This window comes from Hydractinia symbiolongicarpus, chromosome 4 (genome assembly GCF_029227915.1).
Source record: "Hydractinia symbiolongicarpus strain clone_291-10 chromosome 4, HSymV2.1, whole genome shotgun sequence".
Lineage (NCBI taxonomy): Eukaryota > Metazoa > Cnidaria > Hydrozoa > Anthoathecata > Hydractiniidae > Hydractinia > Hydractinia symbiolongicarpus.
In genome coordinates, this window is record NC_079878.1 from 21,589,329 (window position 1) to 21,604,918 (window position 15,590).

General features: G+C 34.2%; 1 protein-coding gene across 1 annotated transcript; it reads left to right on the top strand.

Annotated features, from left to right (window-relative positions):
* Positions 1–996: 996 nt before the first annotated feature.
* On the top strand, positions 997–14,880 carry LOC130641838 (ribonuclease kappa-B-like). Its single transcript, XM_057448826.1, has 4 exons — positions 997–1,173; positions 12,831–12,919; positions 13,774–13,877; positions 14,783–14,880. Exons 1-3 carry the CDS (start codon positions 1,015–1,017, stop codon positions 13,865–13,867), a joined length of 342 nt encoding a protein of 113 aa, XP_057304809.1. The 5' UTR covers positions 997–1,014; the 3' UTR covers positions 13,868–13,877; positions 14,783–14,880.
* Positions 14,881–15,590: the final 710 nt, after the last annotated feature.

Below are 15,590 nucleotides of genomic sequence, written 5' to 3' on the forward strand. Positions count from 1 at the left end.
ATTAGTGTCCAGGGATGTTCACGAACTACGGCAGTGCACATTTCTTGCGTTATGAAATAATCGGGTACGAACATTAGTGTCCATGAAGCAGCACGGACTATTCGATCAGGCGTTATGAGATGTTTATGAATAGACATCTTTATTATTATACAATAAGATCAATCAACAATTTTTCTGGCGCGGTCATATTTTGAGTATGATAATTCTTATTCATATTCTAATTTTGTTGATGTCAGCATATATACTATATATGCTATTGCGCATGCGTTGATGATGTCATGTATATATCATATATATTATTTTGTGTTGGTTATTGGCATTTCATATTATTTTGTGTTGGTTATTGGTACTATATATTATTTTTGTTGATATCAGCATATGATTTAGTTTTTACTTGTTTTGGGATTGAGGTGGTGGTGGAAGTGGTGGAAGCGGGGTTTTTGGGCGTAAAGGTGTGGAAGGAGCGAAAACCTGATTATAATCACTCCCTACTACTACTAGTCGGGAGAAATTTTTGTCGCCAAATAAAATGCGTTGCCATTAGTTGCCATCCCTCGAATAAAATTGGATTTCAGATGAAAGAAGAAACGCAATAAGCGGCTGTCACCTACTCTATTTTAGTGAAAAAGCGCCTTAAAATTAATTTTTAAAAACTCGGTTCAGTAGTATTTCGTTGGTGACGATTATCTGAAATTAATTTGTCGGTCATATCCATAATCATCGGAAGGTACGCATTTTACTAATTATGGGCAAAGCATCAATACGGAATATTAATTCTTAGTTGTACACTATACTCAAAAAGTCATTTATTTAAATTCACCCTAACATTATAGAGTATATTTAATATATTTTTAAATAAATACATTTATCTTTAAAACAATAAGTTTATTAATTTTTTCAAAAGTCATATTTCAGCAATTACTTATACGTTCACACTGTTTATGGTTGATAATTGTTCTGTTAACATTCTTGTTTTATGTGCCAGGTTGCGTCGATCAAAACACAGCTGGTTGTATGATGTCGGCCACTAATCGATTGCTTGAATATCAAAGCGAAGGAACCGAAGAAATAGTAATCCGCATTAAGTCAAACAGTCACAGAAAAATGCCAATTTGTGGGCCTAAATTATCAAGTTGCTGTTTTGTTTTGAGCATATGGGGTATAATAATGCTGGTAAGTAAATCTTACCTCTTTTGATCTCGCAACCTAATTTTGTGTAAGCATGCCATTCATGATAAAAAAGTCTATATTGTGGATGCAACTGTTCTGCCCGGATAATGAACTTTGGCCTGATTAAGTACGGCAGCTTGCCCCGGTTAAGAACAGGGCAGAAAATACATAATCAGGGCAACATAATCGGGACAGGCCAACTTATTACTCAAAAAATATTATTTGGCACTTATAAAAGGAACATAATCAGGGCAGTTTATATACGACAGTGTAATATTATTTCTCACTTATTATAGAACGAACATAATCGGGGCAGGCCGACTTATGTATGACAGTCAAATATTATTCGACAATTATAGGACTTAAATAAAACAAATATAATTGGGGCTGACTGCTTTTATATCATTCGTGGCAAATACTAAATTTTGGGATTCGCAAGTTTAATAACTTTTCACCAAAATTAATTCCCGCAAAAAGAATAATTTAGGTTCCGTGAAATTTAGTTGCTTCAAAGTATATTATGTTGAAATGTATTTACTACAAGGGTAGTTTATACTAAGAATTACGTCGACACTTTTTTGTTTTGCCATGTCTAGTTTTTAGGGGTGTTCTATCTTCCAGAGAATGTTTAATTTACAAAAGCTCGAAGAAAATGCCAATCACAGCCTGTCTCCCAGCTATTTATATCAGCGTTCATAATCCAGTCACCACGACATAACAGTGCAAATAAAACATAATCGGGCCGTGCGTACATAATCCGGCTGTCCCGGTTGTAAACAGGTCGTTTTCGCAATCTGGGCAGAACACAACCTCGCAGGTCTCTCATATCAGTTGGAATAACTTGCTGCCCATCCGGACAATTTTTGAAATTTTGCTTACAACTAATTGTAAGCACAATTTTTAATGTAGGTAGCTAGCTACATACAAAGAAGAGAAAAAAAACATGAAATTATGACCTCTAACTAGTAACATTCTATTGACAGTCTGATTGATATCCGAAATTGGATATGTCAAGTATATCCAAATTCCTCTAACATAATATTTTAAGCTGGATAAAAATTGTTACAAAATATATCACCAAAAAGGATATTTTCCAATGCTTTTTTCCAGTTTTCCATGTGTTCACATCTTGTTTCAATTAAACTAATTAATTTTCAAGTTGGTCAACAGCGAGTGTAATATTTTTCATTCAAAAGTCGTCATTTTACTTGTACATATATATTTCGTACAAATTAGATTGGTTCCCGTGGTTTGAAAGGTATATTATAAGAATATATTATATATAAGAATAAGAATATATTATATGTTATAAGAATATATTATAAGATTTTCTTCCTTAACATAATGTAGGATTTGTGTTAGGTATGCTTTTTTGCTCCAAGGTACACCTTTAGAAAATCAAGTATAACAGATTTGTAATATCAAACCACCCTAAACACCTGCCTATTTTCCCAAATATGTTTTATCCTGTTTCACCGGTTTTTACTCGATTGATGGATGGCAGGTTAGCTGCTTGCGTTGCTGCACCCATTACAAGGGGGCCTGTGTCGAACACCAAAATTATATCAGAAAGTGGATATGTCGAAACATATTCAGTTTTGGATGTCGATTAGACTGACTGGCTGCGTGGCAAATCTCATGTGTTACTATACCTTTTAGTCATGCTTTGGACTAAGTTGGAAAAAAATTTTTCACTACGTATGTCTTTTTCTACACACGGTGGTTTGTGATGCACACCTGTATTTTTACCGTGTTAACTCTTTGGATACAAAGTTGGCATATACCATATTGTTTGATTCTCTATAAAATGACTTTTTGCAGGAATCTGGCAATTCTGTTCTCTGCACAACTTCATTATTTGACTATCCCCTAAAGGTACTGTTCTGTAAAAAATTAAAACTTGATATTAGTTACATCTCGGCACAAAAGTATAGAAAAAAGTATTTAGATGCAACCAAAATTGTCTTTCATAAGTTTAAACTGAATTTATTTACTTGACCATGCCATTCTCAATCGCCATCTTTACTAAACTTTGAACGCGGAAAAGGACTGGGTAAAAACATTAATATACGCAATTTATGCAATGACGTATTCTTTGGGTTACCCCGTGTAGAGACTGGCGCGTGCAGAAAGAAAAATTAAGAAAAAAAAGTTAATGATATTCCCAACAAAATTTTTTTATGTTTATCAATCATGTTCACAAGCAGAAATATAAACACAATTGGATTTCACTTTGAGCCAGAACAACCCAATAACAAACAACAAATTCCCTCTTATAATGACAATAAACCAAACACACCAGAATCACCTGCTGCTACTCGTACATAGATAGATGTCAGTGAATGCTGCTTATGTGAAAAGTGTGAGAGGATGCCTTCAGCTGTTGAGTGTTTGTGCTGTAACGAGGTGGACATTATAAAATACTTGCAGCTATGGTACCTATATAATTTGACCTCACATTTTTCTGATTGTTGTATTTTAAATGAGCGCCTGGGTACAAGGTTTCTACAGTGTTTTAGATGAGAAGTGTATAACAGAGCATACTAAACAGAGCGCAAAAATTTCAATGCAGTTGTGATTTTAAAGAACACTTTGTGGGCAGCGTTAGTCGCTCTCCACAATTCGGAAAGCTGTGGACTTAAAAAAAGGACGAAGTTTCTAACAAGTAATTCGCTAGCACTCTTGAAATTTCTGTTGTCATAGTATTTCCAATCTTATTTGAGAATGATATTTTTATATCTTATCGATATGCCGCCAATTCTGTTGGTTTGTTCATAACCACTTGGGAAAAGGCGTTCGTCAGGTTATACCATCTTGTGTCGTGTCTAAGATACATAGAGAATATCCAAGTACGAATAGGGTGTATACTGGCTTCAAAGAAGGTGAAGAAATACCTGAAATTGATTTTTCTTGGTCACATTCCGTGCTTAGCTCTCGTTGAGGTCGGACGTATCTAAAACGCTCCGGTCTTGGCGCGCTAAAAGAAAAAAGAAGACTAAAGCTTGAAGAGCTCCTGCTTTGACAGCTAAGTCCTTTTTGATTTAATATATATTGTACTGCCTTTTTTACTTCATTTTTATCTTTTCATTTTTTTAATCTGTTGTTTTGTAAGTTTTTAAATTATTGTTTTTGTTAATAAATTGTTTTTATCCCAGTCAGTTTTTTATCCATCTATCATCTAATATGGTAGCTTTGCTGTGTTGTGGGTTCCTGCTGCTCCTTCTGTGTAACATCGTAAGGAAATGGGCTTGCCTTAGATCCTTCAAACATAGTTTTGGAAGAGCACATAACCGTAGAATGATCTCTCTACGACTTAAAAATAACTTTACTCAGGTAGGAAACCCCACATTTACGCTAAAACTGATTTTTGTGTTCGTTGTATTTTTGAGCAATACAAAACCTTCGTTCAAAAGTAGCTCACCCAACAACAACGAAATGAGTCGACTAGATAGGAGTTTCTTTTCTATCTCTTCACTTGATGCCTGCAATAGAGTTTCTGAAAGCCAGCTCACTCTCCAATTAAAATTAATGGCTTTATCAAAACTTAAGCCAAGCAGGCACAAGTATTTCTATTTTTTAATCCTCTTGTCAGGGGACATCTGCCTCAACCCAGGTCCTGTTAAGTATCCCTGTTCTTCATGCTTAAAACCTGTGGCAAAAACACACAAAGCACTTTCCTGTGACAAGTGTGGATTATGGGCTCATAAAAAATGTGAGCGTATTTCTGACAAAAAATATCAACAATTTATGAAGACTCCTGAAGATAAACTGTTTTTCGTTTGCAGTCCCTGTCTTTCTCGTAATTTGCCCTTTGCTAATGAGGAGTCATTTGGTGACGAAATTCCGGACAACATCAATATTACTATTGATGAAAACTTTGATTTTGAGGCAATCAGAAATGGGAAGGGCTTAAAAATGGCCCATCTCAACATTAATGGTCTGTCATCCAAACTAGACTATGTTAAACTTCTGCTACATCAAACAAAACTTGATGTATTCTCCATCTGTGAAACCAAAATTGATGACACCATCACTGACAATGACGTTAAAATTGATGGCTATGTTTGTTATAGGAATGATCGGAATAGACGAGGTGGGGGTGTTCTAATTTTTGTTAATGAAAACTTGGATAGCCACCTTTTGAAACACCTTTACTTCGAAAATGTTGAATCACTATGGGTGAAAGTGTGCCTGAAAAAAACTAAACCTATTTACGTGTGTGGGGTTTACAGGCCACCTGGAGGTAGTGATTTGCAGAGTACCGAAAACCTGTGTACTCATTTTAAACAGTGTTTTAACAAGCTCCCAAAAGAAAAAGAAGTTTTTATCTTGGGAGATTTTAACTGTAACATGCTTTCAAAATATGCTCTTTCCTCCAAAATAAAGGAATTATGCTCCACTCTTTTCCTAAAACAACATGCAAAAGTGTGGAATAATCTTCCAGACCAAGTGACCTGTGATGGAAGTCTGCTTTCGTTTAAGACTTCCATCTCGAATGTATTTGGCAAATTCTAATGGAGATCACTTTTTAACTTTTTAATTTTTGTTTTTTATTCTTTTTCTTTTCAATTTTCACAGATTATAAATGTTACTATGTTTGATTGAGCTGAGGCAGTCTAAGGTTTATCATTTTTTGTTTCTTTTTTGTTCTAGTGGCCCCCAGTGGAAACAATCCACTAACTATAGGTTTTTGTGATTTTCTGGGCTAGCCACTTTAAATATTTATTATTATTATTATTATTATTATTAAATCCTGAGTTATTGAGTCGTCAGCAAAAAAATAAGAGACCTGGGATGAGCAAGCGAGTGTCATTTTAGCAAAAACATTTATGTCAATCAATTACCCTTTATATATGCATTGATAAAGTTTGAATGCAACCCCTTAACAGGTCTAAAATTACTGAGGAAAGGAAATGTCCAAATTTGCTATTACTCAAATATGACATCATAATTCATGCAGCATAATTAAATCTGAAATTCTTTAAATGTGAATATCTTAAGAACAAAAAGAGCTTTTAAAAAAATTTAAAAAGACTTGTTAGCTAACTTTTTAAGCTCTATAATATAAGTCCAACATAAAACAACAGTATTTTCCAGGAGAAGCACGCGCACGCCGTGGCACACGCGTAAATCGTTTCAGGCGTGCAATTAATCGCACACCTGAAAAATAGATATTGAGTTTTAAAAATCAACCTATAAAATCCCATTTTATAGCGTGCGATGGCAACCCTTGAAATAATTTTTGGAGTCTTGTCAGACAAAATGCCTGCCACATTTCCAGTTTGGTCGGACATGTACTTAGCTCGTTTAGAACTTTCGTCGGACAAAACGCTGATAGATTTCCGGCTTGGTCGGACACTTTTAAATCTCAGAATTATCGAATAGTCCTGGTCCTTTTCATCCATGAGCAACCCTATTCATAGCCAACCTGACCATCCAAGCTAATTCAATGAATTCTGACCTAGTTAAAAGAACTATGTAGACATAAATCTCTTTTGCCTGGCCCCTTTGCCTTACACAAGAAATCCAGCCATGTAGTTCTTAACTTATGCGGAGGTGAATGCCGATGGAGCACGGATGAATCAAGTCTGCAAAACTGCACTTACAGGCAGAACAGACATTTTGTCATGGATTTAATTGTATATAATTTCTTCATTTGACAAAACAATTGGAAACCATAGCAGGTCCGAATTTACTGGGGTTTTTTCTTCATGCCCAAGTGTTATTTAAACAATTTTAATCAATGTGCGGTATAATCTTTCTTCTGGGGGCGTTTATTCGAAGCATTACAGTATAAAAAAGTATAAATATGAATAACCTCGAACTATAAGTATTTCATTTTGTTCGCTAATTGAGGTAGCTTTGGTAATAGAATAGGGGTACTGGAAACGAGGTTTATAATTGTCGAGGAAGTATAAAGGTACATAAAACACAATTTATTTAATGCGTATTTTCTATAATTTCTTCTTTCGCTGGTCTGTTTTCTGGAGTACGATATATGTACGATATGACAACAACAGTTGATAGTTTGGTATTACAAAAAATGATTCAGATTCCGTCAAGGAATTTAACTTGTAATGTTGCGTCAGATTTTTTCATTTCATCATCTCACGATGCTGTCTGCGTTTGAGCATCGGCCACTCCAACGGATGTCTGTGTAGATATACTTTTTATACATTTTTAAAATAATCTACTTAAATTTTTGTAGAGACAGACGTTCTGTTTGTGTGGACAGGAACATAAAGTTCATCTCTGGAAGTGAGTTGCATGCTTTGAAATTAAATATTCATAAATTGCTACATTTTTTTAAAAAGGGGGTAAAATATTAAAAAAAAAATTAAATTTAATCTGGTAATATTGTTCAGAGTAAAACAATCATTTTCTATTTACAATGTTTTGATTCGCCGAGAACCCAACGCTTACGTCACAACAAAAATATTATTTTGGCCTCTCTTTCATCTGGAATGGCTTCAGTATAAATTTGCTTTTCGACAATGTGCGATATGAAAAATTTGTAAACATAAAGGTAAAGTTATTCGAGTTGTAAAACTTTAGAAATATAATCACTTATATTTTTGCAAAATTCAGTTCAGGTTACTTTTTTATTATTATATTTTTACTGGACAGTACCTTTAAAACAACCTTGGCAAAAATGCTAATGCACAGGGCAGGTTTTGCACAAAAAAGAAATCTGCTGAAATGTCCTAGTTGTGTGATTTATCTCTCAATTCTGTGGCTTCAGAATTAATTCTCCTGGAATTAATTTTAAAACGTATTTTATGACTAGAATGGTTGAAATACCTGCTGTAGCAGATCGCTGCTTTAAAAATGGCCATTTATCTTTTTCTATTGCTCAAAAAGTGTGTGTGACATTATAAAAACCTAGTAAAGCGAACTAACAAAAAAGATCCAGGGAGGAGAGCATGTGTGCCGCTACATTTTAATCTTAAAAATATCCTCCACCCTGTCTAGTTTCATCATCATCATCATTCTCGGCCTAACGTCCGTTTTCCATGCTAGCATGGGTTGAACGGGATATATTAATGATCCTCTTCCAATCTGATCTAGACTGTGTTAGATTTAAACTTAACTTCCTCTGTATCAAGTCTGTCCTTATAACCTCCTGCCAAGTCTTTCTCGGTCTGCTTCTGGGCTTTGCCCCAGGAACTATTAAGTCTCTGCACTTTCTTACCCAATTATCCCCCTCCATTCTTTCTAAGTGCCCCAACCAATTCAATCTTCTTATCTGGATAACATCTTTAATTCTACGGATACTTAGCCTGCTTCTTAGCTCATCTGAACTCTTTCTGTCTCTCAGACTGGCGTTACACATCCACCTAACTATTCTCATATCATTCCTTTCTAAACTGTCAAGATCTTCCTGCTTCTCTGCCCATGTAATAATATAATAGGTTTGTTTTGTATTAAATGACGGATTGCAAAGATAACAATAAATTAAATGTTATACCCCATGGTGTTCTGTAAAATACACAAGTTTCAGTACTGATGAAATTTGGAATGTGGTTAGATCCTAGACTAGATCCTAACCATGAAGTCTTGCCAGACAACAGAGAAAGTTGGTGAGAAAAGAGAAATCACATAATTTAGATTTTCTTTTTCAAATAAATAGTTTATAAAGTGTGCCCCCAGAGTATCATTTATCTTGACTGGTCGTCTTCTGGCATGCTTGCATTGTCGGCAGCCCAACAGTGTTGCAATGACTGAACCAATTGGTGTTTTAAAACAGTTTTTGAGACTAGTATCTGCTTCCCTAATTAGGGTTTATGGTAAATTAAATAATCAAACTGTTTATTACTGCAAATTCCTTCAATCTGAATACCACATCCTTTCCCATGTCCACCACAACCACGACCTCACCCTCTACCCAGGCTTCGCATTATGAGGTATACGCTATGAGGTATACGCTCTGTTGAGTACCTGAATTACATGAGGTACAGGAAGAACTGCGTACCTCCGTTTACATACTTCCTAATGAAAAATAGTTATATTTAAAAAAAAAACTTGTTGTTTTATCAATGTGTGGTGGGCTCTTTATCTCTATAAATCAATATGCTGTGATGCTAGCAATGTTTAGTTTAGAGCTACCATATTGGAATAAACAATAGACCCTGTGAGCATCGACTCTACGACATCAGCCCCGAAAGACCTCACAACATCGGCAGACAGGCCGCAGAAACAGGGTTGTTAAACAAATAAATTCCCATTTAAAAAATTTCGTACCTGGAGCAAATTAGGTACACTACACAATCACATAACATGGTCAACTGTCATACGTGATTGATCACGTAAGCACACATTTTCAAAATGAGAAGCCCGTCTACCACAATCTTTTTGCCAACCACATCCTTGTCAAAATTTGTCTTATACTAGAATATTTTCGCCCTCTTTCAGGTTTGTCACTTCATTGTTTTTTGTCAGAACTATTATTAGCAAAATTACTATCAAATATAGCATGTAACACACAACCTTATTCTCTGGTATTGACAGCTGTTTATCACCCTTCTTAGTGCCCTATTAAAACAATTAATTGCCAAGATACATACCTGTTGTTGCTTGTTATGATATCAAATTTCAAAAATCAAACTTCAAAAAACCTTTTTTTAATTTAAAGAGTGGCTGAAATTTAAACCAAGTATGATGTTATGTGACCTCCCATGACTGGCATATTTAGGAATACACACTAATTTGTTTTGCCTAAAGAGAATGGACCTGTTAACATTTCTGCAATTGTACTTCTACTTTTTTGCAACTTAGTAAGTTTGATGGTTAGGCATTGTTAAAGCTTACTTCCCCATAAAAATCAAGTTGACCTAAATCAATTCATGACATCTTCAGAAAAAACAATTTATTGTTTATTTTGGTAAAATCACTACAGTATTCAAGAAACCAGACAATGTTTACCTCATGTTTTTAAGCCTTCACCTCACTTGTTCGCCATTTTGCAAGTCAGGATTTAACAGTATAATTATGCGCCTGACGTCACTAGTTAGAAGCTCACATTCAGACCCCCGGATGAGAGGCGAAACTTTGCGCATTGGATGTGATTTGTAAAAAAAAGTTCCACACGTTTGATGAATAAGGACGAATCCTTTTTTTAAATAATAATATGGCTTCTTGCGCAGTACCTAGTTGTCTTAACCACCAAAAGAAACAAGGTTTATTTTTTTCAACTTTCCCAAACTGATCAAGAGAGAGGAGACACTTCCAAAGAATTTTAAGATCTGTGAAGCTCATTTTACTTCCGAGTTCTTTGATTTTAGAACTGAGTTTGAAAGAAAAAAACAAAAAGAAGGTTAGAGGATTTTTTCGTTTTTATCATCATTCATCGAACTCATACGTTATTATCTAATTCGAATACGTTTTTTTACGACGACAGGTAAGGCATTCCGTGCACACAAGTTAGTACCCGGTTCTCTTCCATAAACCGTAAACCAATCACTGTTGAGTGACCGTCAACTGCAAGATTGAATCGCATCAATGTAATTGGGACTATTGTGTGAATTTTCCCCTGCCATTGTTTAGCCGTTTTCATGAAAGTTGAAGCTATTGTAAAAGTAGCATGGGGACGAAATTGCCTTTTTACATTTGTTTAATTACTTCATTTCTCTGACTTTGTCCATATTCAGCTCATTAAATATGCATGTTCGTGCAGAAAAGCCAAGTAGAGAAACAACCATCGAACTATCTTCAAAGTATTCCCGGCTTAAATAATATTTAAAATTGTATAAATAATGTTAATCCAATTCTTCTTCTTCCCTCAATGCCCATGCGATGTCTATTTCGGGTACGGGTTCACCATCTTTATAACCAACATAAACCCTGTTCGGAAAACGTCTTTTATTTTATTGACAACACAACTAGGTATCACTCGACGAACTTCTCTTCCTATACTATTATGCACCCACCAAGTAAACTGTCTATAACTTGCATACCTATAAGTCCTGAAAATATAAAATAGTACTTGTATTTACTTTATATATTTAATTCTGTAATTATGTTTAAAGACTGAAAATATTTACTTGTTGGTTACGTTTTTTCGTTGTGGTAGATGACTCACATTTGTGTCATGGATTCCTACCAATGCGGTCTTTAAAACCTCCTTTAAAAGTGTGATAGCTACTGTGGAAGTTTTCATGTTCTTTACTGCAGTTATCTAAAAAAAAGTATAATTTTCACACTAGCAGAATCGCAATACTGACATGTGCGTATGAATCGCAAATCAAAACTCGCGGATTCTAATTTGCAACAACAATGACACTCCGCTTCGCTCGGCATTATCTTACACTTTCCACACTTGCACCACGTGCTTACAGCAACAGCAACACGTGAAGCGACGTCTTCTTGAATAGTATCCTCATCACGGCTCTCCCAACTGAAATCCGAGACAGTGCTTGGTCTAGTATTTCGCCTGATAGGCTCAAATCGAAATTCTACAACATTTTCCTTATCGCTCTTTTTTTCTTTTTTTTTTGCGTCACAGCTTCTCGGTATTGCAATTGAATGATGATTTCTCAACTGCAGTTAGTATTCATTTTCAAAGTTTCCTAATATTTTCACGAGGGAAAACATACTCATTATCAATAAATTATTAGAGTTTGATTAAAAAATTTCAATGTGAAGATGATTTACGATCTTCTAACAGGTGACGTAAGAGCACTCAAGGTGAAGAAATTTATAAAACAACATTTTAGATGTTTTACCTTGTGTCAGAGGTGAATTTTTGAATCTTTGAATAGGCATTATTAACTTGTAAGTGCGAATTAAGGAAAATAAACTTTATATTCATAAATCGCGTATGAATATAAGCCAATTTAGGTCAACTTAATTTTTCTTGGAAGGTAATTTTTAAGTTGTTTATTCATTGTTTATATATAATGCAATCATCAATGAAACGATTAATTTGCTCTCCCTAATGTAACTGGCCTTTTCGTCTTTAAAAATATGTTTATAAAGCTTTGTGCTCATCTGGAGTGAGTTCAATGTGCTATTTGGAGTTAATTCTTATTGTTAATGACTCATTAGCGCCACCTGTTTTAATTCGGATTAGCAGGAAGACCAAATATCATATTTTCGGATGAGATAGTGCATGCACACTTCTGTATAAAATAATAGCATATTTTACTAACCATTTTTTAAAATGGCAGACAAAGAAAGTTTATCATTACAAGATTATAGATAAATTCTTTCAGAAGATGTTGATATTTTCTATATTACCCTTGCTTTAGAAAATCCTGGACACAAAATATAGGTCGTTTTCTTTTTCATTAGCCCATTGAAAATCTATAACAAAATTTCCTCCTTTATGGTATTAGCCATATTTTATATTTCAACGTAAAGAATTAAATCAGTATTAATTTTATGATTTATAATTAACTCTGAGGTCAGAAATTAGTATATATGAAAAATTTAATGCAATTTAGCGTCAGAAAAATATGCTTAGATGTTTTTAGGTAAAAGCTAATAGTTGAGTTGTCCGTTATACTAATATTTTATAGTCCGCTAATAACAGCCTACCCACCTATTTCTTGTTTGTATAAGACGTTTCGTCAAACAAACCATTTAGTATGTCTTCACCTAAGCTTTGACTGTGTTGTTATGTGTTTTGGAATGCTTCAAATTTTGATAATATTTTTTTATAGATCCTCATGGGTGTGTTCTTTCGGATAGAGTCTGTGTCTTTACTAGAAGATGTTCCAAGTGGACCTAATGGATATAATGAAGCCTCAAAGTATGTTAATGTTTGCTTGTTTAATAACGTTCTAACTTTGATACAGAACAATTTTCCCCTCTGTTTTATGAATATCTAAATACAACATATTCCCCAAAATACTGTTTCCTAATTTTGGTATAGGCTTCTTGGTATAGGCTTCCCTACTAAGTATTAAAAGTATTCGTTTTTTAAATTTTTTCTTGGAATTTATCCCAATTAACAGACACATTCCTGATAAAAACACCAGTAACGGTAGAATTGTAACAGGTTTTCTTCAGCTATGCCAAAGTCAGATCACGATTTGAATGTCTACTGTGAAAATTTAGTCCCTAATTCACTTATTAAATTTTTTTTCGCTGCTGCACAAATTTCAGGAACAATAAAAAAAGAAATGGCTACCATAAATGCTAGAGTACTTAGAAAAATAGCCTCAATTTCAAATAAGGTCTGTTATATAAGCTGTGCTGGCCGAACAAAAGTCAAAATTTCCATTGAGTTGAGACAGCTTGTGAAATCAGTGACAAACCGTGCTCAAGCTCGACTCAACTCATATGAAAAGTATGCCAAAATAGAACCATTTGAGGAGTGTTAAAAATTTTGAAAAGTTTGGCCTTGCATAGCACAGCTTATATAATTTGCCTAAGCCTATATGGGTGTTTACAATACCTTTAGCGCATATATTCTTTCAGAGGAAAAAGCACATTTTATAATAGCGCTCACATATTTTTGTATAAGTGACTACTAACTAATTATACGTTATATTAGTATATTTTATCGAATCTAATTTTGTTTCGAATTTTCCTTCCAATATACTTAAGAATTTTTGTGATATTTAAAATATATTTGAATAATAGTAACTTTGTCTTTTTTAGGAACTGTTTTATAGCAGCAGGATTATATGGTTTGGTCTTTTTATTCAGTGGGTATCAAAAAATTGCCATTAACCGAGGTTATTCACGATTGTGAGTTATCCAAGGTAAGAAATTAAAGACGTCTTACTTTCCAAGGTCGAATGACACGTGTCCTTTTTTTAAGCAATAGGCAATGTCCGTTAAAATTCGAGAGTTCCTTCCATGTTAAAATATGCCAAAAGGGTTATTTGACTGAATAATGTTTTTGAACTCCGAAAATGTAAATTGAATTATTCAGAATCAAAACATTGTCTTGAAGTATGTTCCCTATGATTTTTTTCTTCGGATAATTCTTGGGTGCCATTTCTTTTTGAATAAACACACTATAAAGTCTGCAAGTTAAAACACTCTCTTGTAGTTTCTGAGCTAACAACTTATTTTTTGAATATTTTATGAAGAAAACAAACAAAAGAAACCATTTGCATTCTGTATTTGCATGATTTTTGTTGATATTAAACTCTTTTTTCTTTCATTATTTTTTTACATATTCTGTTTACACTTTATGTGTAATTTGTGTAATGCCTCTTTATTTGTTGCTATACTGTGAGGAAAGAGAGTATTTGGTGAAGAAACTTTTAAGGTTTCTGAAAATGAGAAATTACTTTTTGGTTTAGTTTTTATGAGTTTTTTCTTATCGCACTTTGAGGCCATTTCTAACTGGAACATTTCTCAGCAATAAATTTTTGCGGTTCATGAGCTCAAAAGTAAGGTTACTTTTTGCAGGAATAAATGTTTTTAAATTTTCAAAAACTGAAAAAGTTCTTCCAAGACACTTTTTCTGTTAAAGTATCAAAACACGTGACGAGCATTGTTTAGTCGGGGGGTCTCACTGCTGACATCAGCAATAAATCAAAGCTGTAACATTCAACTCAATTTGTATTCATTACCCTGTAAACGTGAAAACGTCCTCGGAGTGTTTTAAAAGACCTACTAGCGAATTTACGTTAAATGTTAATGTCCTTTTTTTTAGATTTTTTTCACAAAGCATGATTTATCAATGGTCTTCGAAACAGCTGTCATATTTTGTTTTGGTCGAGCACGATGAAAATTACACATTTTTTTTTTTTTTTTTTTACAAAACTTGCAAGCATTGCGTTCTTTCCAATAATTATTTTTGCACTTAAATGTATTGTTGAATACCGAAAAAAATATTCACACGCATTCTCTCCGTCTCAACTTACCAAGTCTTCTATCAACCAAAAGTATATATTTAGTTAAGTTATATGAATTAAAAAAATATAATTTTGTATAAATAATGTTAGAAATTATTGTTTTTTTATAAATACGCATTGTTATCTGTCTGTTGGCGCGTGGCCTTGTGGTTATGGAGTTGCTTCGTAATCACAAGGTCCGTTGTTCGGTCCACAGCGCGGGCATGTTTAGCAAGTGTCTTTACCACAGCTACGGGTCAACCCATGCCATGTGAGGGAAATTGGGTAGGTAATAGCGGTGTATACTTAATGTATACATTCCGAACACAGGACCCACATTGATAAAAGTGTTTCCAACACTGAAGTAGCTATATCCTGTATAAATATTCGGAATAATAATAACTTCTTACTTACAAACGTCGTCATGACGACAACGCTACAATTATGATCACGATGTAATTAACAAATTTCGTTCGTGTAAATCACGTTTGCGATACCTCTTGTTTCGGTTTTCTGATGCAAGTACGGACCAGCAAGTACGGGCCGTTTAAATATACCACGATATCATATTGCAACTTTTGTTTTCACTAAAAAGTATACAATATGCTACATATCCACCTTGTGCGA

What these genes read in the sequence shown, in the direction of transcription:
- LOC130641838 (XM_057448826.1), top strand. Translation starts at nt 1,015, where the DNA reads ATGATGTCGGCCACTAATCGATTGCTTGAATATCAAAGCGAAGGAACC. An exon ending in TATGGGGTATAATAATGCTG is followed by an intron (nt 1,174 to 12,830) that starts GTAAGTAAATCT and finishes ATTTTTTTATAG; the next exon opens with ATCCTCATGGGTGTGTTCTT. An exon ending in GGATATAATGAAGCCTCAAA is followed by an intron (nt 12,920 to 13,773) that starts GTATGTTAATGT and finishes TGTCTTTTTTAG; the next exon opens with GAACTGTTTTATAGCAGCAG.